The 25,781-nt window shown below is 41.3% G+C and overlaps 1 protein-coding gene across 7 annotated transcripts in view; it reads right to left on the bottom strand.

The window, feature by feature from the left end:
* Nucleotides 1-815: 815 nt before the first annotated feature.
* Nucleotides 816-25,781, bottom strand: part of SATB1 (SATB homeobox 1) — a 1,726,940-nt gene continuing 1,701,974 nt past the window's right edge. For all 7 annotated transcript variants that reach the window (XM_044066968.1, XM_044066966.1, XM_044066967.1 and 4 more), the window contains one exon: nt 816-2,430. In XM_044066968.1, the coding sequence (XP_043922903.1) occupies nt 1,978-2,430 (453 nt within the window). In that variant the 3' untranslated portion in view covers nt 816-1,977. The remainder of the gene's footprint in view (nt 2,431-25,781) is intronic.

Raw genomic sequence — 25,781 nt, forward strand, 5'->3', positions numbered from 1 at the left:
CTGAATTCTGCTTCTGTTAATATCTTCACAAGAAGCACATCACAGGAGGCAAGGAATTTTTCTCTTGCTCACTCCTTATGCCAGTGTTCACTTTTGTCAGAGGCTCTTTTTCAGAAAACATTTTTTTTAAATTCCTTCCTTGGAAATGAAGAATCAACAGCAGTAATCAGGTGTGAGATGGCTAATGGAATTTTCATCCTGCAGGGGCAGTTAGGTTAAGTTGTCATTCCAATGTACTAAAGAATCAACAGATGTAGAATTTTAAATTCAGTAGCCTGTGGATATCTTCATGTGCTTTTCTTCAAATGGTAAGAAAAATTAAGAGTTGCTGATGGACTGCAACAAAGGAGAGAGTTGGGTATGGTACAATTATGTTTGGGAAACCTGATATTACAGTAAAAGTCATATCAAGCAGCCACAGCATTCAAAATCAGATCTATACTAACACTGTGTTGAGCAGAGAAGATCAAGGAAGAAAACATAGGTCCATAGGTTGGTACTAGGCTATCGGCCCTAGCCTAGCCATAACAATTCCCTGGCTATTTCTTCCCACAATATTTACTTCCCTGGACCCCTTGTCTAGCAGGGCAACTGACGTGATCCCCGGGGTGAATTATAGGTTCATAGGTTGGTACTAGGTTAGTGTGGGTTAAATACAAAATCTGTTTTCTGTGTTAAGCCGCCCTCAAACGGTTGTATGCCAACCGCAAGATCTATGCACTGTGCCTCTCATATCACTTGTGTAGAATGCATCACTCATGCCATTATATTCATAGTTCATGAGTACGCAGAAGCAGACAAGATATACCAAACCATACAATACAAACAATTTTAATTGTGTAGTTACAGTCAATAACCACTCAGTCTGAACATTTCTGCATAAGTAAAACTGTGATACACTTATAAAAACAGCCAGATTTAACAAAATAACTGGTGTTTTCAGAGCAAGAAACTCATAAAAAAGAAATACACTTTTGTACAGAAAATTTATACAGATGTAGCTTTAAAATTGATTGTAAACCAAAGGAAGACACATTGCAAACATCAATTTTCACATTAATTGCATAAGTTTTCTAAGGTGATCTATTTTGTTTTATTGACCTAAGCTTATTTGCATGATAGTAAAAATTGCATACAACAAGAGTGAAGCTTTATAGTATGAATTGCTTGGGTAACATAGAGCACTTTTTATAGGCAACTCTATAAAGCACATTATTTCCATTTAAAACTTTTAAGACACTTTGTTTTACTGCCCATCAAAATACACTTAAATAGAAACAAAAAAACAAAAAAAAAAACTTTCAGTGTGGTAACAAGAAGCACTATTACATTAAAAGGAAAATCATTTCCAAAATAATTACAACATGAACTTGCTGCGTATGTAAATAAATAAAGAAAAAATGTGTTTCACATAAAAATGCAAAGACAGAATTAAAAAAAAAAGTTACTGTGACATTTTTTTTTTTGCAAATGAACTGAATAAACGGCAGTGCCATATAATACAAGGCATTTGTTGGCATGATTTCCTTTAGAGCTGCTTTCCACAGTCTGTAGTTCATTTATAACACACAATACAGAAAGAGTAATGTAAACGCTCTTTTTTTATATAAATAAAGATATTCAAATTTCCAATGCTCAGCAAGTGGGTTAATAAGTAAGTAAATGCTCACCAATGGCTGTAATGTTATTTCTTAGAGGCTTGGGAATTAGCATGGTACTTATCAGGTAGACTGTGGCATATCCAGTGAACACAGAAAACAGTGATGTCAAGCAATTTCCCCATACTTCATCAGTGGCTGCATAAGTGATAAACGAAGTAACAGTGCAGTCTGCATTATCCTTCTTTCAATATTTGTGCAAGTTCATAAAGACTTTGCTTCACTGATAAACAGTTTTGAGAAATGATGCAACACAATGGAATTTTTATGAAAAAAAGTTAATTACAGTGTCATTGTTGGAGATTCTGTCACATTTCATTCAGTTTTTCAGATTACCATTAACCTCTGTATTACCTTCCCGAGGTACTTCTTCTTCTACTTTTATTGAAAAAGCAGCAGTCGTATTTTTGTCCTGTAAACTATCCTCCAAGTCTTTCAGTAACTCCTCCTCCTTATACTCTGCTACATCCACCTCCAAACCTGCATTATCCTTCAGTTTGCCATGATGTTTTAAATAGTACCGCTGATTCTGAAAAAATTTAATTATTGTGTACTTCGGAAGGTCAAGCTGTGCTGAAAGAGTCTGAATAGATTCCTCATCTGGGTAAAGTCCTACATCCTGTATGAAACTCTGCAGAATTCCCAGAGCCTCCACTGAGATTTTGGTTCGTGGCCTAGGCTTTTGACGATTTTCATCTTCAGACTCTGCAGGTGATGCTGTGGAAGGCTGTCTAGGTGGTACTCTGGCTACTGGCTGCTGTGGTGCTTGTTGCTGTAAGACAAATTGAAATAATGTTGATTATTACAGCAACACAAAAAATTTGAAGTTAAAGGCAAAGATGAGACTAGTTCGCCCTTCATAGCAACACTGACAATGAGGAAAGCCAAGTTAAGCACAGTATGCTGTTTAAATGCTGCTGAATAAATGTTGAGAAACTGTATTACTGTATCCATACCTGTGCATTTATTAGCATTAAGAAAAAAATACAAATTTATAAACAATGCACTATAACATTAGCAATCAAGTAAATATAAACAAATGCTAGCGTTTTATCAGTCATGCAAACTGTTCTGAAAAATGTTTAATAAAATTTGTTAGTCACAGTGATATGCTTTTGACTAAACAGTGCTGCTTTTGCACTTGGAAGCAAGGCAATTTACTGAGTTACTACAGAAAAGAACCACTCTGAGAGGCACTCATCCTACTGCTGTGCATTTGAGGAAAATACTCTGCAGCAGTACTGTGGTGGTGCTGCGGTAGCGTTGTCGCCTCACAGTAAGACGTTGTCCTGTTCGATTCTCAGCTAGAGCATCTTCTGTGTGGAGACATGCATGAATGGGCATACCTTCGTTGAAGGTTGTGCGTCAGGGCTGGCAACTCGGCACGTAAAAATCTACTGCCAATCATTAGCGGACCGGAGTTCCGCTGTGGCGACCCCTAACCGGGAAAAGCCAAAAGACACAACAACAACTCTGCAGCATTACTGTAACAAATGGATTCTTCTCAATCATTGTCAAGAATATTTCAGTCAGCAGGTGGTCCACCCTCAGTGGGTATAATGCCTATCTTAATCTTGTAATAATAGAAGTGCATCAGTTAAACACACTTTCAATACCAGCAACACTACCCTGTGCCAGCTTCAGTTTTTCTAAGAAAATTATATAAAATCTTAGTTAAAATTAATGCTACAGCTGACAGTTGTTTCATTATAAGAACATACAAAAACTATACAAAATTTATAACTGCTAGGCTAAAAACAAGCACCAAATCTAAAATCTAAATCCGGAATGAGGCTAACAGTGTAAGAGTACTTTGTAACTGTTAAGAGTACAGTGTAAGTGTACTGCTGTGAAGAGCAACTTACATAAATGAAATCAGGATAACTCCTATACTAACATTATTTATGCACTTTACGTGTTAACCATGGTCACACACACATCCTCGTGAACTATTTTCAAGCTTAGTCAGGTTATTAGATGACGTATATCCAGTGAAGTTAATACACCAACTAAAGGAAGAATACTGGAATGAAAGAACAAAGCACTACAGTAAATAGTCATACAAATACTTACAAGTATGTAAATGAATACTGTACAGTTGGCATTGTTCTAATTAAGGTGAAATGCTGAACATATATGTATAAGCTAAAGACAGGAAAATTTTACCTAAAGTCACAAGTATGTACAATGATGTACATATAGGTGAGGTAGTAAAAAGTTGGAAGTGTGGGAGGTGTGCAGGTATGCTGTTATATGAAGAAGTTAATTACAAATATGGAATAACAGGGAGGGGATTGGAAGTGGATGTTGGTGTACAGAATACAGGGCAATGGTAGTATGCTTGTGTGATTGCTGTTTTTGAGAAGATGTGCTTTTTTAATTCTCTTCTGAAGTTGTTTTTTGGGGGGGGAATCCAAGGATGTTGTACGTTTAGGGGAAGGTTTGCCATGTTTTGGAGAAGGTATGGCTAGTACTGCTCAGGCAGTGGCAGTATTCTGAGAGTTTGGGTTGACTGAGATAGTGATCTTAGATTGTATGGTGGCAGGTGACTTTTAGCAACTTTGGAGGAGAAGTAGGTGAAAGCTTCCAGGTGTAGGCATTTGAAGATAAAGGTACCCAAGTAAGAGGGAGAGCATGGGACGGGTAGCCATTTTGCTTTTTTTATGAGATGCAGTGGTGTTTCATTCTTGGAGAAAGGTTTATGAACGTGCAGATGTTGCTTGTTAATGTCTGAAGTGTAGTGGGATTCTTTTTAGAGGCTGATGCAATCAATGGCAATTCACAGTCCAGCTGTGGTAAGAGTATGCTTCTTCCAATGGTTACTTTGCTTTTGCATAGTAAGAAGTATGACATTTTCCTTGACCAGAAGAGGAAGAGTTTGTTAACATTTGCTTGGTAATTTGGACATGGTTGGTGAAGGTGAGTGCTGGGTGTAGCTAGATACCAAAGTATTTGTCAGACTGGACTGTTTTAAGATATTTCTTGGAATTGATGGACATTTTCCAGATCTGGATTTATTTTATTTAACTTCTGTGGGGTTCCAAATAGCACTGCTTTGGTCTTTTTTAAATTGATTATGAGCTTGTCTTAGTTTAGCCAATTTTGAAAAGTCTTGCTCTGGTTGTCATTTAACAAGAATGCTAGCTGGGCAAGAGTGGTTGATGACTCTGTCATTACAGTAAAGCATGATGGGTAGACAGCAGGGGCTGGATGGTCGTTTGTTCTTTGTTGATAAATACAGAAAATAGTATGGAGGACACAACTGAACCTTGAAGGATTCCTTTGGCAATGGGATCCATTTCTCCGGTTATGTTGTCAAGCTGTACTAAGGTGTGGTTGGTGAGGAAGTCTTTAAACCACAGTGATGCTCGTAGGCTTATTCTGTTTTCAAATAGGGAGTTGATTAGGAGCATGTGGTCAACTGTATCAAAAAGTTTTGGCTACATCAATGAAGACGGCTCCTGTTAGGTGCCCTTTATTCTAGGTTTGGAAATCATCTGTAAAGGTGTACATAGCAGTCATTGTGCTTCTTTTCCAGAAACCATGTCAGTACTGTGACAGCTCAACAACTCCAAAAGCACAAAATTCTACTTGGTTCTACATTATTTTCTCTAGTATTTCTCCTAGGGTGGGAAGGATGGCAACACGTCTAAAGTTGTTTGTGGAGCTGGAAGTTTGGATGTGTATAACTTGTGCTTTTTTCCATACACTGGACGTAATGGTACTTGTGATATATAGATTGTACAGGGGCTTCAAAGGCTGCAAAATGCAATTAAGAACCAAGGGCAGAATCCCTGTGTTCTAGGTGGGTCATCAAAAAGAATTTTATCAAAATCTGTTATGCTCTTGGGGGTGATTTTTTGAAGAAGAAAGGGGGGGTATCAGACTTTAGTGGAAGGGCATTATTTAGAAGGGATGGTGCGTTGGTGGCAGATAAATTGCTAAATTCTGTTAGAAAGTCTGCTGAAGTAATGTATCCAGAGGGTGTTTTGATACAGCCATTTTGCAGTGGATTTTTCAGGTGTGGCCAGTTATGTTATTCACTATTTTTTCTGATTTTTGTCTGGTTGTATTACACTGTGTTTTGGGCTGAAGTCAGGGAGTTTGCCTCAGGTCTACTTTAGAACGACAAATGTTTGAAATATCGAGCGCTCACATGAGAGAATATTTCACACCTTGATATTGCTATTTTTTTTTGCACTACAGTGCGGATCAGAATATTTGCCCTTTCCACACTGTAGTGCGATCTCGGAGTTGGAATATATATTTAGTGGGGGGTGGGGGGCACAGCCCCTCACAATAGCAATTTTGAGTTTTGGAATATTCGCTCATATGAGCGTTTGAGACATTGATCTTTTGTTTTTCTGATATAAACCCATTTGTCTCATGCTATCTTGTTTCTTTGGTTAGGTTCCTTATTTGTGCACATTTGTTCCAGTTTTCCAGTATTTGTGTTGGGGGGGGGGGTTTCATGTTTTCTAGCCCTTGGCCCTTAGTCTATAGAGGGATTTGAATTCAGTAGTTAGCCTTACTTGATGTCTTAATAAGTCTTGTGACTTTAGGGAAGAATTTGGCTTGGGAGCAGTTCAAATATTCAAGAAGGAGCAATCCAGAGTGGTAAAAAACATGGAAAGGATAATCTGCAGTACTCCCATATCAAAGTCTACCTCTAGAAGGGTCAATCATTGTTTAGTGAATGTGCAGGCTAAAAAACGAGCACAGCTACAGCGGTATCCAGAGTAAATCCTCTCTGCAGCAGGCTTACAGAAAATGTTCTTGTGTCAGACACTGATTCACTACAACAAGTAATACGACCGCAAAACTGGTTTGCCAAAGTATAAATAGCTACAGGGCTTAACCCTTAAGATAAAATAATATGACCAGAACTTCTTGTGGCTTTGGTTCTCTTCACATCTCAGTTGTCTATGCACATGAAATGTAGTTAACAGCCTTTCCTTTTTGTTTTCCTCACCTAAGGAGATGACTGGCAGCTGTACATGCTAATTCAGACAAACAGCTGAAACTTTGTTGGGCATGAGCAATGTAATGATTCTTATTATTCCATCCATATGAAAAATGTCTTAAGAGTTTGGTGTACATCAGGGCTCATACCTTACAAACCTGGCCAATAAGAACACAGAACTGCAAGTAAATTGTAAATCACAGCCAGAAAAATGGTTCAAAGGTTGACAAGTTCAACTATCCATCATAAAAGTTTGTCTCTACGAAGAAAGGATATAAGCTGAGGTAATCTGAGATGTAAATGGAGACTGCAGTAATTTGCAAATGGAAACGTCCAGTAGAAAAAGATATCAGATGCTAAAACAAAAAGCTGTACCATGAATGCCCTGGCCACCTTTCTTCTATGAAAAGAATCAGTTAAATATGTATTGCACTAAGGATCACTTTCCGGATCACAAAGGTAAAAAGGCACATGTTCGAAGTTGAGAAGAACATGAAAACATGTGTCTTCCAAACTTGAAGTTGATGAAAAGACAAAACTTACAAACTAAGCACTATTGTCTTCAGTAAACAAATTTAAGTGGGAGTTCAAAACAGTCAATTTCAATATTCATCTTAAGGAGTCTGGCAAAACATTCTATCTACTTAATAGCTAAACAGACTGTAGACTGAACGTTTGGCCAATTTCCATTCTAATATGCTCACACACACTGTAGAATGGGTAAACTTGCTTATGCAAACTCTGGGGGTAAGAACTTTGAAAAACAGCTTCCAACTTTTGACAGATAAAACAGGAAGGCTGACAATCTTAGAAATTTTGTATGGCAAGGGCACATCCGGAGCTGTCCTCCAAGAATTTTAGTTACCAAGCGAAACACAATCTTTAGATAACTGCAGAACATCCACAGAAAAAGAAATTGTTCAGACTGCACAGGTCCTTTAGGAAAAGGACTTGAATAAAATGCCCACATTAATGACTTAGTACCCACTACACTGTTTTCTTTCATAATCAGCTTCAAGGCTAGTTCCAGTGCAGTCTGCAGCTGCTAAGGCAGTATGAGCCATATGTCCAGAAGATGGACTGACGACATTCTGTTGCATAACACCTGGATATGAGCTAAAGAACTCGCCTATTTAAAGTAATCCAATGCCAGCTGTTGTTGGCAACACAAAAGTATTATTCTTATGTATGGAAGTCGCTTGGATCTAAACAGGGAGGACTGAATTTTTTCCTGGGGTGTCCCATGCTACTGCTTCCTACCTTGCATTTGCTGCCAAGCACCTTACTGCTTTGCGACTAGGCAAGTTCCTGGAATAAGAAAAGCACAGCTGTGTGACAGAATGCTCACCATAACAGCAGATGTTGAAACAGGAATAATTACGACTGTAGTATCTTTATTTGTGGGAATTAGCTGCAGGTGGAAATCCACCTACCCAATAGATCTTCCTCCTTTCAGGTCATTACCCTATTAAAAGTACCAAGAAGTGAAATGAATACTAAGAAAGGGTCACCTATACTCTTACCATACTTTGTATAGATGCATGGCCCATTTAGGTTTCCCTCCATTCTCCACCCAAAGGCTGGAAAGTCACACCAAGGCAGATGGTAAATGGGAGCCCACACTGCAGCAGCTATTCTCCTCAAATATGCACTTTTATGGTGAGTACAATCACACAGCTATACCCTATTTATCAGGAGGATCACTTCTACAGCATCATTCCTTATGTAGGGTAACAGTACAAAAACAATTAACTACCTCTGGAATGATGGTCATCATGCCCTGCAGGAATGCAATGGCAATGCCTGTCCTGCAGCTGGACTAAACATCTAGTGTGCAATGCCTGGAAAAAGCATTCATTGTCTAAATGGCTGCTTTGTGGATAACTGCAGCTAAAACATTCTTAAAAGAGGCTCCAGTGGTGGCATCTAGCTTAGGCACTTATCCTTCCAATTGTTTTCTATGATATTCATAACAAAACAAAATGCATTCAGTCATTCCAAGAATGTTTGTTCTCACAGTGGTCTGCCTTGTTTACCCAGAAAAAGGAATACAAGCAGCTGGTGAGACTGGCTTTAGTAGCTTGTTTCTTTCCATACAGTGCCTCAGTTGAGTAAGCAAATTCATTAAATGTAAATGCTGTTTTCCTTTCTATTGGGGCTCAAATATTAGTAGCTGGATGGTTAGACTTAGGGCCAACTCAGAGACAACTACAGGCATAAAAAAGGATTAGTTCTATGACTTGCTCTGTCCCCATAAAAGACCGTTAATGATACCTTAATACGTTACACAACAGGGTCTGCAGTTCAGAGATCCTGCAAGCAGATATAATGGACCCTAGATAAAGAGTCTTCAAGAATAAGAAATGATAGGTCATAATGCAGTATGTTTGAAAGAGTCCAAACTTCTACCTCCCTGCATAAAATTATGGTTCCAAGGAGAGGAATGGGCTTTCTGGGAGGAAAGAAGTGCTAGACCCACTTCAAAAAACTGCTTATTTGTGGAGAGGATGGGCAAGAGGGGGGACCATGGAGAGGAACTGCAGTAGCTGACAGAGGTGCCTTTACAGGTGCATAAGATAACCCAATGTAAAACAGCTCAGGGAACAAAATATTGTATGATTCTGTAGCTGCACTGCATAGGCTACCCATAAAAATCACACCAAACAGACCATCTTTTCTATTCAGACAAGTTTTCCTGGTGTGTGGCTTCCTACTGTCTTGCAGAACCATACAACACTTCCTTAGCAAAATGCCCTGTGAAAGGCAGTGGGCTGAGACTATCTCTGCCACCATCCAGAGATTCCTTAGGCCTGGGTGCATTAGCGACTTGTTCTATTATGTTAGAAGGGTATAACATTTTGGTAGTGGTCACTCTCTGAAAATCTGAATCAGATGAGCGAACCACCCCTTCCCCCTGTCCAGAGATAAGCATCAGAATAGACCTTGCTTTTTTGTTTTTCTTATGGTCCACCGTTAGACAGAGAGAAAGGTGGAAGGCCATAAAGGAGTCTACCTGCCCAAAAAAAAAGGAAATGTTCACTGTACAAATTCCCCTCCATGGCAACAAGGCACAGTACTTCCCCAGCTAGCAATTTCCTTGTGGCATAGACAATACCTGGGGCTCCTCATCTTTGCTCTAGGATCTAGAAAAGTATCCTGATGAAAACTCTGTTCACAGAGGCTCTTTGACCTTCTTTGCTATTGGATTGTAATCTACTGGGATTCAAATGGCTAGGAGATGCATGTCTTGCTGAAATGCCAGTTCCTAGCTCAACATTTCCAGCCTGCAGACTGGACAACACTGGGTGTCTTCTGCTTATTTAGGCACATTAACATGGTGTTCATTACTCTTTCCATGTCCCTGAATGCCACCATTTTTGAATATCTGTACACAGTATCAAAGCCATCAACGACTTCATAATGAAGTGCATGTCCACTGCTGATTCATTCCAACTACCATGGATCATAAGGTGAGTGATATGTACTCCCATTAAGCCAGACATGAAATGCCTGCTATTGAGATCACAGTACTGTCTCAGGACAAAAATGCATCTCTAGTCTTGTTAACAGTAGGGGGATTCCCTCAGTAATACAGGCTCAACAGTAGTACTTTCTCTGTTGTCACTGCTTTCTCTGTCACAACTTAGTTGTACTACTATGACAGATTTTGCTACTACCTTATTAAAAGCTGTGAAATCATGGTCTCTATTTCAGCTTTTTAGCATCCCCAACACTATCCCTTGAGAAACAACAAAAATGTTTCTGAACATTTACCTGGAACCTTGAACTGAGGAGGAGGTACTTTACCCAGGCAAGAGATTCCTGAAATTTTGAAAAAGAGTTTGCAAATAAAAGACAACCATCTAAATATGGAAAAATGTGAATGCCTTGCAACCTGCAAATGAGCAATTACTGGTGCCAGACCCTTTTTGAGTACCTCTGGAGCTACAGATAGACCAAAGAGTAAGACGTAGAAGTGAAAACACAAGCCAGATACAGAAAATCTATTAAAAAAAAAAAAAAAAAATTTGAAGTCTTTGAATATTGGGATGTGACAAATCTCTTTTAAATCTAGTATTACAAAAACTGAGAGGTGAGATAAGGGGGAATAGAGACTGAAGGGAAAAAACATCTTGAACTTGGACGAGAAGGTTTTAAAAAAAGAAGTTATGTACTCACCATAACGTTCCATGTGAGTTGTTCATATCGCCTTCATTCTTACACATGGGTTTGGAGCCGATCCTCGGCGTGGCCTACTCCCTATCCCATGATGCACTAGTGCGTCCCTCAGATCTTGTTTGCTGCCAACTAATGTAAGGATAAGATATAACATTTGTAATAGTAATATCAAGAATAAACCAGACAAAGACCAACACTGCCATGAGTTGTACAACTTCTCAGTCCCCAAGAAAAAACTGGAAGGGGGTTGGAGGGTGGGAAGTAAGAATGAAGGCTAGATGAACAACTCACATGTAATGTTATGGTGAGTACATAACTTCTTTATGTGAAGTTGTTCAATCTCTCCTTCATTCTTACTGATGGGCTAGCATCCCAAGCTCCATCTTTCTCGGGTGGCTCACGGGAGTATATTCCTCAGGACAGTGGGACCTCCTGTCCCTGGAGACCCTATCCACCTTGTAATGACTGATGAAGGTATGAGGCCTAGACCATATGGCTGCTGCACAAATGGAATCTATTGGTAGCTTGGCCAGAAAGGCTGAAGATGTGGAGACAGCTCTAGCTGAGTGGCCTTTACTTTTTGATGTAATGGCGTGTGAACAGAACTATATGTAAAGGAGATACAATCTGACAGCCATTTTGACAAGGTGTTTTTTTCCACTGGAGCACCTTTCTTTGAATCTGAGAATGAAACAAAGAGCTGTTCTGATTTTCTAAAGTCCTTGGTCCTGTGTAAATAGAATTGAAGCTGCCTGTGGACATCAAGCTTGTTCATAATGTGTTCCATCTTATTAGCATAATTTGGGAAAAAAACAGGTAATTCTATAGTCTGGTTGAGATTTGTCTCTGAACAAACTTATATGGGGGTTTTATGGACAAGACCTATAACTCTGAAACCCTCCGAGCAGAAGTAATAGCTACTAGAAAAATGGTTTTCCATGATAGATATTTCAGGTCACAAGATGAGGTAGGTTCAAATGGGGGTAGGAGGACTCATGAAAGAACAAAATTTAGATTCCATGGTGTAGCCGGGGAATTTAATGGGGGGGGTCTCAATTGAACAGTACCCTTAAGAAATGCTTTAAAGAGCCTGTGAGACAAGATACTAGATCCCTGATCACCCAGATGAAAGTTAGAAATTGCTGCCAATTGAACCCTAATGGTTTCTGCAGCTGCCCCCTCATTAAAAAGTTTGGTCAAAAACTCTAAAATGGATGAAATTGAAGCCAGATATGGGTCAATATTGTTGTAACGCCCATATCGAGAACCTGTTCCACTTACTAAGGTATAACTTCCTGGTAGATGCTTTATGAGAGGATGTTAGAATGTGCTGACCTGCAGCTGAGAGGTTCTGAAACCTGGCTATTCTTGGAATTGGAGCAGCCAAGCTGTCAATTTGAGGCCATGAAGGGCAGGATGAAGAGCCCCTGATGAATAACTCAAGATCTGGAACTGGGTCCAGGATCCAAGGTTCTTCCAATAGATGAGGCTAAAGAAAGGGGAACCAAATCTGACAAGGCCAGTAAGGGGCTATTAGAATGATGGTCCTTCCCAGAGTCTTTGCTTTCTGTAAAACTTTGGGTATCAGTGGAAAGGGTGGAAAGGCATAAAGGAGACCTGGGGGCCAACTGTGAACAAGTGCATCCCTTGGGGAATCTCCCATAAGGGTGATTAGGGCAAAATAGCTGCTGCATTTCTGGTTTGCTGGAGTTGCAAAGAGGTCGCAGCAAGGCTGGCCCCATCTGTGGAATATCCTTTCCGCCACTTCTTGTTTCAGGGACCACTCATGAGGCAATAGAATTGCTCTGCTCAATTTGTCTGCTATCACACTGGACTTCCCCAGGATGTGTGTTGCTATCAGAAAGTGCTGGGTGGAAGTTGCCCACTGCCATACTCTCAGGGCTTCTCAACATAGGGGGTAACTGGTTCCTCCTTGTTTGTTTATGTACCAGACCACTGACACATTGTCTGTCTGAATTGCAATAGTCCCTAGAGGAAGGGAGTCTTGAAAGGACTGCAACGCTAGAAGTACCGCTCTCCTCTCTAGGACATTGATATGCAGGTGAGCCTCGTGTTCCTTCCACGTGCCTTGGGGTGTTCTTCCCTGATAATGCCCACCCCCACCCTATCAGTGAGGCGTCCGTGGTCACAGTGGCAATGGGAGTGGGTAGAACAAAGGGGCAACCTATTGTTACTTGTTGAGATGTCAGCCAACAGCGAAGGCTGTTCTTGCAGGAGTTCATTGTCACAATTTGATGAGACATTGGAAGTTCTTGAAAGAACACTGAGTGAACAGAAGCCACTGAAGTATATGCATATGCATTCAACCTAAACCAATCACAATGATTGCTGCCGCCATTATCCCCAATAATTTGAGCACCATTGAAGCTGGGGCTTTTTCTTTTGATAGAAGATTCAGGACCCGTTTTCATAGAACACAAACCCTTTTCAGGTGGAAGATTTATGGTCATGGAAATGATATCTATATCTGCTCCTATAAAAATGGTATGTTTGGATGGCGATAAGGCAGATTTTTCTGAATTTATGGTGATCCCCAATTGACTGCAGAGGTTAAGGTTGTGTCCCTTGCTTGTATGAGTTGATGCCTAGTGGTGGTGATGAGGAGCCAGTCGTCTAGGTATGGAAACATCTGAAATCCTAAATGTCTCAGGTGAGCCGTGACTACTGCCATGCATTTGGTGAACACTCTGGGGGCTGTAATGAGACCAAACAGCAGAGCTCAAAACTGGCAGTGACTGGCTCCCAGCTGAAAGCGCAGATCATCTCTGGATGGTATGTCCATTTTGATGTGGTAGTACGCATCCTGGAGATCTAGCGAGCACATCCAATTGTCTTTTCCGAGAAAGGGAAGTATCAACTGTAGCGTGACCATCCAGAACTTTGTCTTTTTGACAGATTTGTTTAGTCTGCTGAGATAGAAGATGGGTCTCCAGTCCCTTGTTTTCTTTGGAACTAAAAAGAATCTTGAGTAAGTTCCGGATCCTCTCTGGTCTGCCGGGACTGGTTGGATGACTATTTTCCTGCAACCTTTGAATCTCTATAGTTGCTCGTTCCCTTTGACTGGGTGGAACGTCTGGGATTTTCCATACAAGAGGGGGTGGGGTGGTAAAGGGAATGGAGTATCCTCTGGATATGATGCTTTGTACCCAGCAATCTTTTTAGCCAGGCATCTGGGTACAAAGATAAGTGTCCCTCGACTGCCTCCAGAGATGGACAGGTGGGCCTCCCTTCAGGAGTGCTGACAGGGCTTTCCAAAGAATTGATCTCTGTCACCCTGATTCTGTGGACCCCCTCTGCTGCGTGGATGGTGTCTTCCATTATAACACCCTCCTCTGCCTCTACAGGGGGGTTCACCATGTGTGTCCTGGAAAGCTCCCTGAGTTTTACAGAACATCTTCCCTCCCTTCTGACCTTTGGGGTAAGATCTGGTAGGGGTGGAAAAATGGACTCAGATGGCAGACAGAGTCTTTCTGTCTTGCTTACACCTGGTAAGCGTTTCCTTCACTTTGGGTCCAAAAAGGGACTAACCATCAAAAGGGTTGTTAACAAAGGATGACTTAAAGAGCTTCGCAAAGGAACATAAGTGCATCCAGGAATGTCTTCTAAGAACAATTGCTATACCCGCTGCTCTTCTCATTCCATGCGCTGCGTACGAGACTAGACGCATAGAAGAGTTTACAAGGAAATTGAGGGTAGCAAGCAGGGAAGTTACTTTATCCAGTACCCCGCAGCTACTGATCCCTGTAAAGTATCTCGCGGCTCTTTTAGGAGATCTTTTTGTAGTCTAGTAAAATGTGTGAGATAGTTCAGTGATCGGAGAGCAAAGGCTGCTGAACTAAACATGCACTTTCCATATCTGTCCATGATCCTAGAGTCCTTATTAGGAGGATGGACAGACGCAGAAGTTTGACAATTCCTTTTTGGTGGCTGCCACCACCATGGCATCAACAGGTACTCCTTTGGTTAGAAAGACCTTGTCCTGGGGAGAAGTTATAAATTTATTAGGCCTCCGAGGGACAGGTTCCATGGTATCTGGGGACTCCCACGCCTTTGAAGAGACCAGTTCCATCAGCTCATCAAAAGGCGGAGACACCCAAGTGGTGGAGGGCTGAGACCCAAAAGCCTTCAGAAGGACTGACTCATCATCAGTAGGGTTAATGGACTTCCAGCCACCCCTCTGTTTAAGAATTTCCAAGATATCTGCGAAGGGGATATCCTTCGAGGGGGACCGTGGGGACCCTTCTGACTCATCTAAGTCAGTGTCAGATTCTTGCAGGGGAATCCATATGCTTCCTCTTGCATAACCTCTTTCTGGGTACCTCATTAGTGGGGGTTTCTGGTGAGGTCTCGGAAGAGCAGGGTTCACCCAATGGGGCATCCTGAGGCTCCGAGTCTCTATGCTTTTGTGAGATCTGTGAAGCAGAGGCAGGCACAGGAGCTTTAGGGGAGGAGGTTACTGGTCCTGGTGATGTGGAGTCTCGAGGGGACAATACTCTCCTCATGGCATTGAAAGCCTCCCTGGCTCCGATGAGAAGGAACCCCTGAATCCGAGGAGGCAGGTGACTCCTTCCGCACCAAAGCAGTGGGCTCCAAGCCGGAGGAAGGCACTGAAGTCATCCGAGCCAAAACCCCGAGAGGCAAAGTCAGAACCCAAAAGTTTGTTTGACTATCCTCTCCGGAAGCAGGTATTGATTCTGACGGTTCCACGATCATCAGCTCTGAACACTCTGGCTCCAAAACCTCAAGTTGGGTCGGAGGAGGAAAGAAAGAAGCAGGAAGGGTTTTGGATGGTTCTGAAGCCCCGATGGTCATCACCGACAAAAGTCTGGCCAGTGTCTGCAGAGGCCTCTGCACCACACGATCCACATCCATGTCCAAAAGCCTTGAGGATCGAGAAGAGGCCACAGATGATGCCACTGACTGGAGAATAGGTGATTTGAGGGTAGGAGATACCGATTCCAAAACTGGGGACTGGCTCCTACCAACAACTGTCGGTTCCAATACCTGTGGAGCCGAAGTAGATGGTTTGTCTGTTAGTTTAGGAGTCGATGAACCTTTTTCTGGCTCTGATCCAGAAGTAGTTTTTGAAGGTTTAGACATCTTGTCCTCGCTATTAACTTTGTCCAGTGATTCTTGAAAGGAAGATTTTACTAGACCCTTATCTATCAACTTACTCTTCCTTTCATGCAACACTCTACTACTAAAGGAATGGCATATAGAGCAGTCCTCTTGCAGGTGAACCTCACCTAAACAATAAGCACATTCTGAGTGTCCATCAGTTATCGACATCTTCTCTTCACACTTAGGACACTTTTTAAATCCAGACTTTGATTTTTCTTGCTGAGACATGCTAGTAAAATAACAATCCACATAACAGAAACACTAGCACAGAACCTAAAGCTATAGCTCGCTCGCGCGCGCGCACACACACACACACACACACACACACACACACACACACACACACACACACACACACACACACACACACACACACACACACACACACACAGTTATAACACCTTCTAACTTAAACAGACAATAACTTTTTTTTAAAAGGACAACTCAGCCCTAAAATTTAAAATGACTAAAGGAATAAATTAGCCTGTAAGTCTAGGCTGTCAAGAAACACCACCAAGATATTATATATATATATATATATATCTATAGATACCCTGAGAAAAAAAATGGGCTTTAACAGTATCTATAACTACAAGTAACACACACAGATAAAGTTAGCTATGAACATGTATATATATGCAAACTACACTAATAGGAAGGGAGTTTTAAACTAGACTTAATAAAAAATGGCCACACAATGAAGAGAAATTCTAAAAGTAAAAGAGTGCACAAGCACTAAGGATAATTCTCCTTTAGCTATCCAACTAACCTAACGTACTACTAGCTAAAATAAACAGAAAGGAATGTAACAATTAGTAAATAAGAAGAAATGTACTTAAATTTCACTGGCCTGAGCTGGTGAAATGCACGATTTGTTGCAGCGGCAAACGAGATCTGAGGGAAGCACCAGTACATCATGGGATAGGGAGTAGGCCACGAGCTGGTTGAAAACCTCAAGCTTTTGCATCCTGGCCAAGTCGGAGCCGAGGATCGGCTCCGAAACCCATCAGTAAGAATGAAGGTGAGATTTAACAACTTCACATCAAAAGGCTTACAACCGTTCAAGTTCTTTTTTTTCTTTAGCACCATAAAGATTCTTTAATATTTTTTCCATGCTGGTTCTGAGTGAACAGGTTCTATGAACCCTAGAGACACAATTTATTCTGGGACTGGCGGAAACTAAAAAGTTTGGTTTGACAGATAAGGAGGAATCCCCTGAAAAGGAGGAAGGGGCTCCAACTACCAAATGTATACTTTTTGAATGGTTCTCAGAACCCACCTGTCTGAAGTTATCTGCTTCCACTGAGGAAAATTGGGGATGCCAGTATGGAAAGAGGGAAACACATGAAGAGGCATATAGTCATTCTACCTTTTTGGGCTGTCCTTCATTCTGGGAATCTTCCCTTATTTTTTGAGCCTCCCTGACATTGCTTTTTGAAATTTTGTGGGCCTGAACTTTGCTACGACTGTTTGTTCTGTTTCATATAAAAGGATCTTGAAAGGAAAGGTCTTATTAAACTTTGGCAAGGGATGGAGGGTTGAAAAATCTCAGTGACCCACTGAATTAACTTCCCACTTTCATCAAATACCTCAGGAGAAGTGTGGGGGGGTGCACAAACACTACCTGTCTATTTATAGGAGCATTCAAAGATCAATTTTGTGAACATAATCAAGCAAACCTTTTCATTACTCAGTCAACAGAAGCTGCTCTGCATACAGCAGAGTTAGAAGAACACTCCAAAACAGTGTCTGGTTGCCAGAGAAACAGAAGCTATTAAAGAATTTGGAGATGCCTTAATCTCAGATGACGGGAGGTTAGCAGTTAACTTTCTCATATTTTTGAAAGCAAGCAAGCAGAAACTTTGATACATACCTCTCAAGTGTCCCAAACTGCCCAGAAGCACCTTTATCTAAAAATATAGCCACAGCCCTAATCAATCGACTTGACAGCTTGAAATCCTGGTATCTGCAGTAAAGAGATCTCTGTTCTGGCTGCAATCAGAGCATCTCTTTACTGCACCTAATTAGCATGTCACCAGATGGCTTATGACAACACTCTTCCTCCTTCCTATATTTCAGCCTGCTTAAATATGCAGCAGTGAACCTGAAGAAACACCGACTTCTATTAGGACTGCTTAGTCTGCATGTTAAACAGAGGAAGATAAACAAACCATTTATCTTTTAAAACAGAGTGCAGCATGACATGTTTAAACTGGAGTTTGAGACTCCAGTGTCCAAGGGAAGGTGCAGAGGATTACTGATGTGGATCACTGTTTCAAAGGAGTAGCCATTGCAGATCATGTGACTTGGAGGCTGAAAAAATTGGAGATGGAGGAATTGCCTAGAAGTGGGAAGTAGTGCCTTGGACTTGGAAGGACATGTTTTGCTGGTCATCGCTTGCAAGTGGTCTAAATTTTTCCCCTTTTCTCTCTTCTCGGTGCAGAGAGAAAAAAAAAAGTGTCCCCCACCAAACTGAAGTAAGAGAATGAAGACTAATTCAGTACATACCCAGGTAAATGCCATGATTTCACTTCATATTTTGTATATTTTTCCTTGGAAGTCTGAGTGAAAATGTGTGAATGTCTTATTTTTTTGTTGTGTCTTGATAAACTGAAAATTAGCTGTTCTGTTAATGGGCTGCTTTCTGAGCTACACAGGGTTATGTTGATTTTTTTCTCTTTTGTTACTCTTCTGTGATTCTGAGCAAATCATGTAACCAGACAGTGCTCTTAGGTTGCCCCACAGGACATGTGAGTCTACTGGGTTTACCAAGTCAGCAAATAAATGGGGAAAAATGACCGGCTTTATATGCAACAAACATTTTGGTCAGGTATGTATAAAATTTGTGATTTTTTGGCAAATCATTGAAGTTTGGAGTCAAGAATTCAGAAACATTTGAGTTTCACACTTCTTAACTTTCAGAAAATTCAACTTTATGCAAAATTTGTTACTCTAGTAACTTTCTCAATTTATAACAGCAATAGTAAAAATCCTGCCTCTGATTCAACCCCGATCCCCACCTCCCGAATTTCAGTCTGAATATACAGCCAGCAACTTTGTTGATATCTCAGTTTTGGGTAAGTATGGTCACTGAGGATTACAGTCAGTCAATAATCAAACAATTAAAAGTTTCACACTACATTTTGCCAATAAAAAGCAAAAATTTTGGTTTGGGGCACACAAAGCTTAGTCTACTTTAACAGGGATCTACTAATGAACATGTACATTTTGATTTGGCTTTGATAAAATGTCAGATTTCCTGGTCAGTGACAATTATACTGTGGTGCTGTGGTAGCGTTGTCGCCTCACAGTAAGACGCTGTCTGGTTCTATTCTCAGCTAGAGCGTCTTCTGCATGGAGACATGCATGAATGGGCGTACCTTCGTTGAAGGTTGTGTGTCAGGGCTGGTAACTCGGCACGTAAAAATCAACTACCAATCATTAGCAGACCGGAGTTCCGCTGTGGCGACCCCTAACCGGGAAAAGCCGAAAGACACAAAGTACAGTTTTGTACCTACCATAAATGTAGATGTTCGAGGATTCCCTTGCTGCAGTCCTGACTATTGGGTATAGTCCGCGTCCCAGTCGGCCCGAATACCAGAGTATAAGGCTGACGTTGGTCATGGCGCCTTAGACTGGCGGCAAGACGTCAGGGTACTAATCGCATGTCCGACGTCATTTCCTCAGTCTTTTCTTGCCCCAGATGTCAGAAGACCCAAAAAGACAAGTCCCAAAAACAACCTGCACCAAAAAACATGTACAATATATACAACAATATGTACAAAAAATATATATATATATGTAAACTCACCTACACAACCACCCCAAAACACAGAGGGGAAGGAGGGAGGGTAAATTGGACTGCAGCAAGGGAATCCTCGAACATCTACATTTATGGTAGGTACAAAACTGTACTATGTTCTTCGTCTTCCCTTGCTGCAGTCCTGACTATTGGGTAGAATCCCAAAGCAGAGGTAAGGGAGGCTGGCAAATTATAAAGTAGCAGGAGCTGACAACATGCCTTGTAAAACAGCTGTGGCAAAACCAGCCCTAGTCTTAGAGTATATAGGCAGGTGATAATGCCTAGAGAAAGTATGCACTGAACTCCAAGTAGCTGCTTCCAGAATATCCTTAGTTGCCACCCCCCTTAGAAATGCTGTTGAAGTGGCAGTAGCCCTAGTGGAATGAGGCCTAATCCCAGCTGGAACCTCTTTGCCATGATGGGAATAACAAAATGCAATGCAAAAGCCAATCCACCTAGAAATAGTTTGTTTTGACACAGGCTTGCCCTGTGAACCCAAAGCAAAAGAAACAAGTAACTGCTGAGACTGCCTAAAATTCTTAGTCCTGCTCAAATAATAACGCAATTGCCTGTGTACATCTAAAGTGTGCAAAATCTTTTCCCCTTTATTTTGAGGATCTGCAAAAATGAGGCAAATGAATAGTTTGGTTTAAAGCCACACTAGAAACCACCTTAGGCATAAAGGAAGGATTAGTGCGTAATGATACCCTGTCCTTATGGAAAATCAAAAGGGCTCTACTGCCATAAGGGCCTGCAACTCAGACACCCTTCTTGCAGAAGTAATAGCCAACAGAAAAGCAGTCTTCCATGACAAATATTTCAAGTCAGCAGTAGCTGCAGGCTCAAAAGGTTGTAGAGTAAGTTTTTCCAACACAAAATTGAGATCCCAAGCAGGAGTAGGAGCTCTACGTGGGGTCTTATATTCTTTGCCCCTCTAAGAAACTGCTTGAACAAAGGATGCGAAAACAAAGGTGGGTCACAATCATAGTGAGCTGAAATTGCTGCAGCATGAATCTTTATGGAAGAGAAGGACAAACCTTTGTCCAATAATTCAGTAAGATATTGAAGAGCCGCACTCAAATTAGGCTCTGAAATCTCCAAATTCTTTGCTGTACTCCAAAATAAAAATCTCTTCCATTTTTCTCATACACTCTCCTAGTACTAGGCCTTCTAGCTTCCATAATCACATTTAAAACTTGTTGAGGAAGCTGAGACCTGCTGTGCTTCAACACAGAATATGCCAAGCTGTGAGATGAAGAGATTGAAGCTTGACATTGAGCAGATGACCGTCCTGCTGAGATAACAGATGAGGAATCAGAGGTAAAGGCCATGGAGGCTTCTTTACAAGACTCCTTAGAAGTGGGTACCAGTGTTGCCGAGGCCAATCTGGAGCTATCAAAATCATCCGTGGCCTGTCTTGTCTGACCTTTAATAATACCTTTGGAAGAAGAGGCAGAGGTGGAAAGGCATAGACATGAAGGTTTTTCCAACTGAAAGACAGAGCATCCACTTTCCAAGCTGTGTGATGAAACCCCTTTGTGCAATACTTTGGCAGCTGGTGGTTTAGTGGAGAAGCGAACAGATCTATGTCTGGAGTTCCCCATGACACTGTCAATTTCTGAAATACATGAAGATCCAGTTTCCACTCGTGGGGATCCATGATTTGTCTGCTTAATACATCTGCTAGGGAGTTCTGTGCTCCTGGCAGAAACCTTACCTGAAGAGTCAGTTGCAGGCTTAACGCAGTCTCCCATAAAATCATTGCTTGCCTGCATAGAGGATAAGAATGTGTTCCCCTTGCTTGTTGATGTACCACATGACAGTTGTGTTGTCTGTTAGAATCAACACCTGCCCTGGAAGAAGTAACTCCTTGAACGCCATCAATGCAAACTGGACTGCTAACATCTCCTTCATGTTGATATGTAGATGCTGTAGTCTGGCAGGCCACTTGTCTTGTATCCACTTTCCATTTAGATGAGCTCCCCAAGCAGTGTTCGAGGCATCTGTCGTTAAAATCTGACTCGCCTCTGGCCGGGTCACAGAGAGTCCCTTGTTTAGGTGACATTCCTGAGCCCACCACAAGAATTCCTTTTGAAGGCAAGGCATTATGTGAATGACAGTGTCGAAATCTTGGCAGTGCTGAGTCCATACATTTTTGAGATACCATTGCAGCTTCCTCATATGCAGTTTGGCATTGGGAAGCACCAGAATACAAGGTGCCATGAACCCTAATGCTTGAAGGACTGTCCTTGCAGTCAGCACGGACTGATGAGATAGTTGATGGAAGTAAAGTGACAGACTCTTTTGTTTGTCCGGGGTTAAAAAGGCCATCTGGGCTGCTGTATTCAGTCTCACACCCAGAAAGCACATGTCTTGAGAGGGTACTAGACTGGACTTTATTTCGTTCACAGAATACCCTAGGCATCTTAGCACTGCTATGACATATTCCAGATGCTGTAGAAGGTCTTCCTTTTCTTGAGCCAGAATCAGGCAATCGTCCAAGTAAGGATAGATTTGAATGCCTTGAAGCCTGAAGTAAGCTATCACTGGAGCCAGAACCTTTGTGAATACTCTGGGCGCAGTAGATAAGCCAAAGGGCAATGCAGAGAACTGATAATGAAAATCTCCAGTTCGAAACCGCAGATACTTTCTGCAACTTAGCCTTATAGGCACATGAAGGTAAGCTTCCTTGAGATCCAAAGTTACCATCCAGTGATCCTTGCCCAGCAGAGGTAACAGTTGCTGTAACGTCAACATCTTGAACTTGGGAATGTCCAGATAAGTGTTGAGGATAGATAAATCCAAAATTGGTCTCCACATGTTCCCCTTCTTTGGTACTAGGAACAGGCGAGAATAAAATCGAAGCCCCTTTCTGATACAGGGACTGGCTGAATGGCCCCTATCTGGAGTAACTGAGAAACTTGCTTGTGAGCCTCTTTTCTTTGTGGAGGAGGAACATCTGGCATGCCTTTGAAAGGGGCATTGTCTTGGAAATAAAATCTGTAACCGTGATGAATGATATCCAGCACCCATCTGTCTTGAGTGATTAAATCCCAGTTTTCTTTGAAAAGAGACAATCTTCCTCCCAAAGGAGCTGCCAGACGAGAATCCACTGGCAGCTGAAAAGGCAGGTCATTGGTTCTGCTTACGAAAGGACTGACCCCTGCCCTCACCAGAAGTCTGAGCAGGTGAACTGTCTGATCTAGGCCTAAACGAACCTTGAGCCCTGCCCTACCACGTCTAGACCTACCCCTAGACGTAGATGGTTTTGTCTGTTAGTTTAGGAGTCGATGAACCTTTTTCTGGCTCTGATCAGAAGTAGTTTTGAAAGGTTTAGACATCTTGTCCTAAGCTATTAACTTTGTCCAGTGATTCTTGAAAGGAAGATTTTACTAGACCCTTATCTATCAACTTACTCTTCCTTTCATGCAACACTCTACTACTAAAGGAATGGCATATAGAGCAGTCCTCTTGCAGGTGAACCTCACCTAAACAATAAGCACATTCTGAGTGTCCATCAGTTATCGACATCTTCTCTTCACACTTAGGACACTTTTTAAATCCAGACTTTGATTTTTCTTGCTGAGACATGCTAGTAAAATAACAATCCACATAACAGAAACACTAGCACAGAACCTAAAGCTATAGCTCACACACACACACACACACACACACACACACACACACACACACACACACACACACACACACACACACACACACACACACACACACACAGTTATAACACCTTCTAACAAACAGACAATAACTTTTTTAAAGGACAACTCAGCCCTAAAATTTAAAATGACTAAAGGAATAAATTAGCCTGTAAGTCTAGGCTGTCAAGAAACACCACCAAGATATTATATATATATATATATATATATCTATAGATACCCTGAGAAAAAATGGGCTTTAACAGTATCTATAACTACAAGTAACACACACAGATAAAGTTAGCTATGAACATGTATATATATGCAAACTACACTAATAGGAAGGGAGTTTTAAACTAGACTTAATAAAAAATGGCCACACAATGAAGAGAAATTCTAAAAGTAAAAGAGTGCACAAGCACTAAGGATAATTCTCCTTTAGCTATCCAACTAACCTAACGTACTACTAGCTAAAATAAACAGAAAGGAATGTAACAATTAGTAAATAAGAAGAAATGTACTTAAATTTCACTGGCCTGAGCTGGTGAAATGCACGATTTGTTGCAGCGGCAAACGAGATCTGAGGGAAGCACCAGTACATCATGGGATAGGGAGTAGGCCACGAGCTGGTTGAAAACCTCAAGCTTTTGCATCCTGGCCAAGTCGGGCCGAGGATCGGCTCCGAAACCCATCAGTAAGAATGAAGGTGAGATTTAACAACTTCACATCAAAAGGCTTACAACCGTTCAAGTTCTTTTTTTTCTTTAGCACCATAAAGATTCTTTAATATTTTTTCCATGCTGGTTCTGAGTGAACAGGTTCTATGAACCCTAGAGACACAATTTATTCTGGGACTGGCGGAAACTAAAAAGTTTGGTTTGACAGATAAGGAGGAATCCCCTGAAAAGGAGGAAGGGGCTCCAACTACCAAATGTATACTTTTTGAATGGTTCTCAGAACCCACCTGTCTGAAGTTATCTGCTTCCACTGAGGAAAATTGGGGATGCCAGTATGGAAAGAGGGAAACACATGAAGAGGCATATAGTCATTCTACCTTTTTGGGCTGTCCTTCATTCTGGGAATCTTCCCTTATTTTTTGAGCCTCCCTGACATTGCTTTTTGAAATTTTGTGGGCCTGAACTTTGCTACGACTGTTTGTTCTGTTTCATATAAAAGGATCTTGAAAGGAAAGGTCTTATTAAACTTTGGCAAGGGATGGAGGGTTGAAAAATCTCAGTGACCCACTGAATTAACTTCCCACTTTCATCAAATACCTCAGGAGAAGTGTGGGGGGGTGCACAAACACTACCTGTCTATTTATAGGAGCATTCAAAGATCAATTTTGTGAACATAATCAAGCAAACCTTTTCATTACTCAGTCAACAGAAGCTGCTCTGCATACAGCAGAGTTAGAAGAACACTCCAAAACAGTGTCTGGTTGCCAGAGAAACAGAAGCTATTAAAGAATTTGGAGATGCCTTAATCTCAGATGACGGAGGTTAGCAGTTAACTTTCTCATATTTTGAAAGCAAGCAAGCAGAAACTTTGATACATACCTCTCAAGTGTCCCAAACTGCCCAGAAGCACCTTTATCTAAAAATATAGCCACAGCCCTAATCAATCGACTTGACAGCTTGAAATCCTGGTATCTGCAGTAAAGAGATCTCTGTTCTGGCTGCAATCAGAGCATCTCTTTACTGCACCTAATTAGCATGTCACCAGATGGCTTATGACAACACTCTTCCTCCTTCCTATATTTCAGCCTGCTTAAATATGCAGCAGTGAACCTGAAGAAACACCGACTTCTATTAGGACTGCTTAGTCTGCATGTTAAACAGAGGAAGATAAACAAACCATTTATCTTTTAAAACAGAGTGCAGCATGACATGTTTAAACTGGAGTTTGAGACTCCAGTGTCCAAGGGAAGGTGCAGAGGATTACTGATGTGGATCACTGTTTCAAAGGAGTAGCCATTGCAGATCATGTGACTTGGAGGCTGAAAAAATTGGAGATGGAGGAATTGCCTAGAAGTGGGAAGTAGTGCCTTGGACTTGGAAGGACATGTTTTGCTGGTCATCGCTTGCAAGTGGTCTAAATTTTTCCCCTTTTCTCTCTTCTCGGTGCAGAGAGAAAAAAAAAAGTGTCCCCCACCAAACTGAAGTAAGAGAATGAAGACTAATTCAGTACATACCCAGGTAAATGCCATGATTTCACTTCATATTTTGTATATTTTTCCTTGGAAGTCTGAGTGAAAATGTGTGAATGTCTTATTTTTTTGTTGTGTCTTGATAAACTGAAAATTAGCTGTTCTGTTAATGGGCTGCTTTCTGAGCTACACAGGGTTATGTTGATTTTTTTCTCTTTTGTTACTCTTCTGTGAT

The sequence above is a fragment of the Protopterus annectens genome, chromosome 3.part1, assembly GCF_019279795.1.
Source record: "Protopterus annectens isolate FY-2018-M chromosome 3.part1, PAN1.0, whole genome shotgun sequence".
NCBI classification, from domain to species: Eukaryota; Metazoa; Chordata; order Ceratodontiformes; family Protopteridae; genus Protopterus; species Protopterus annectens.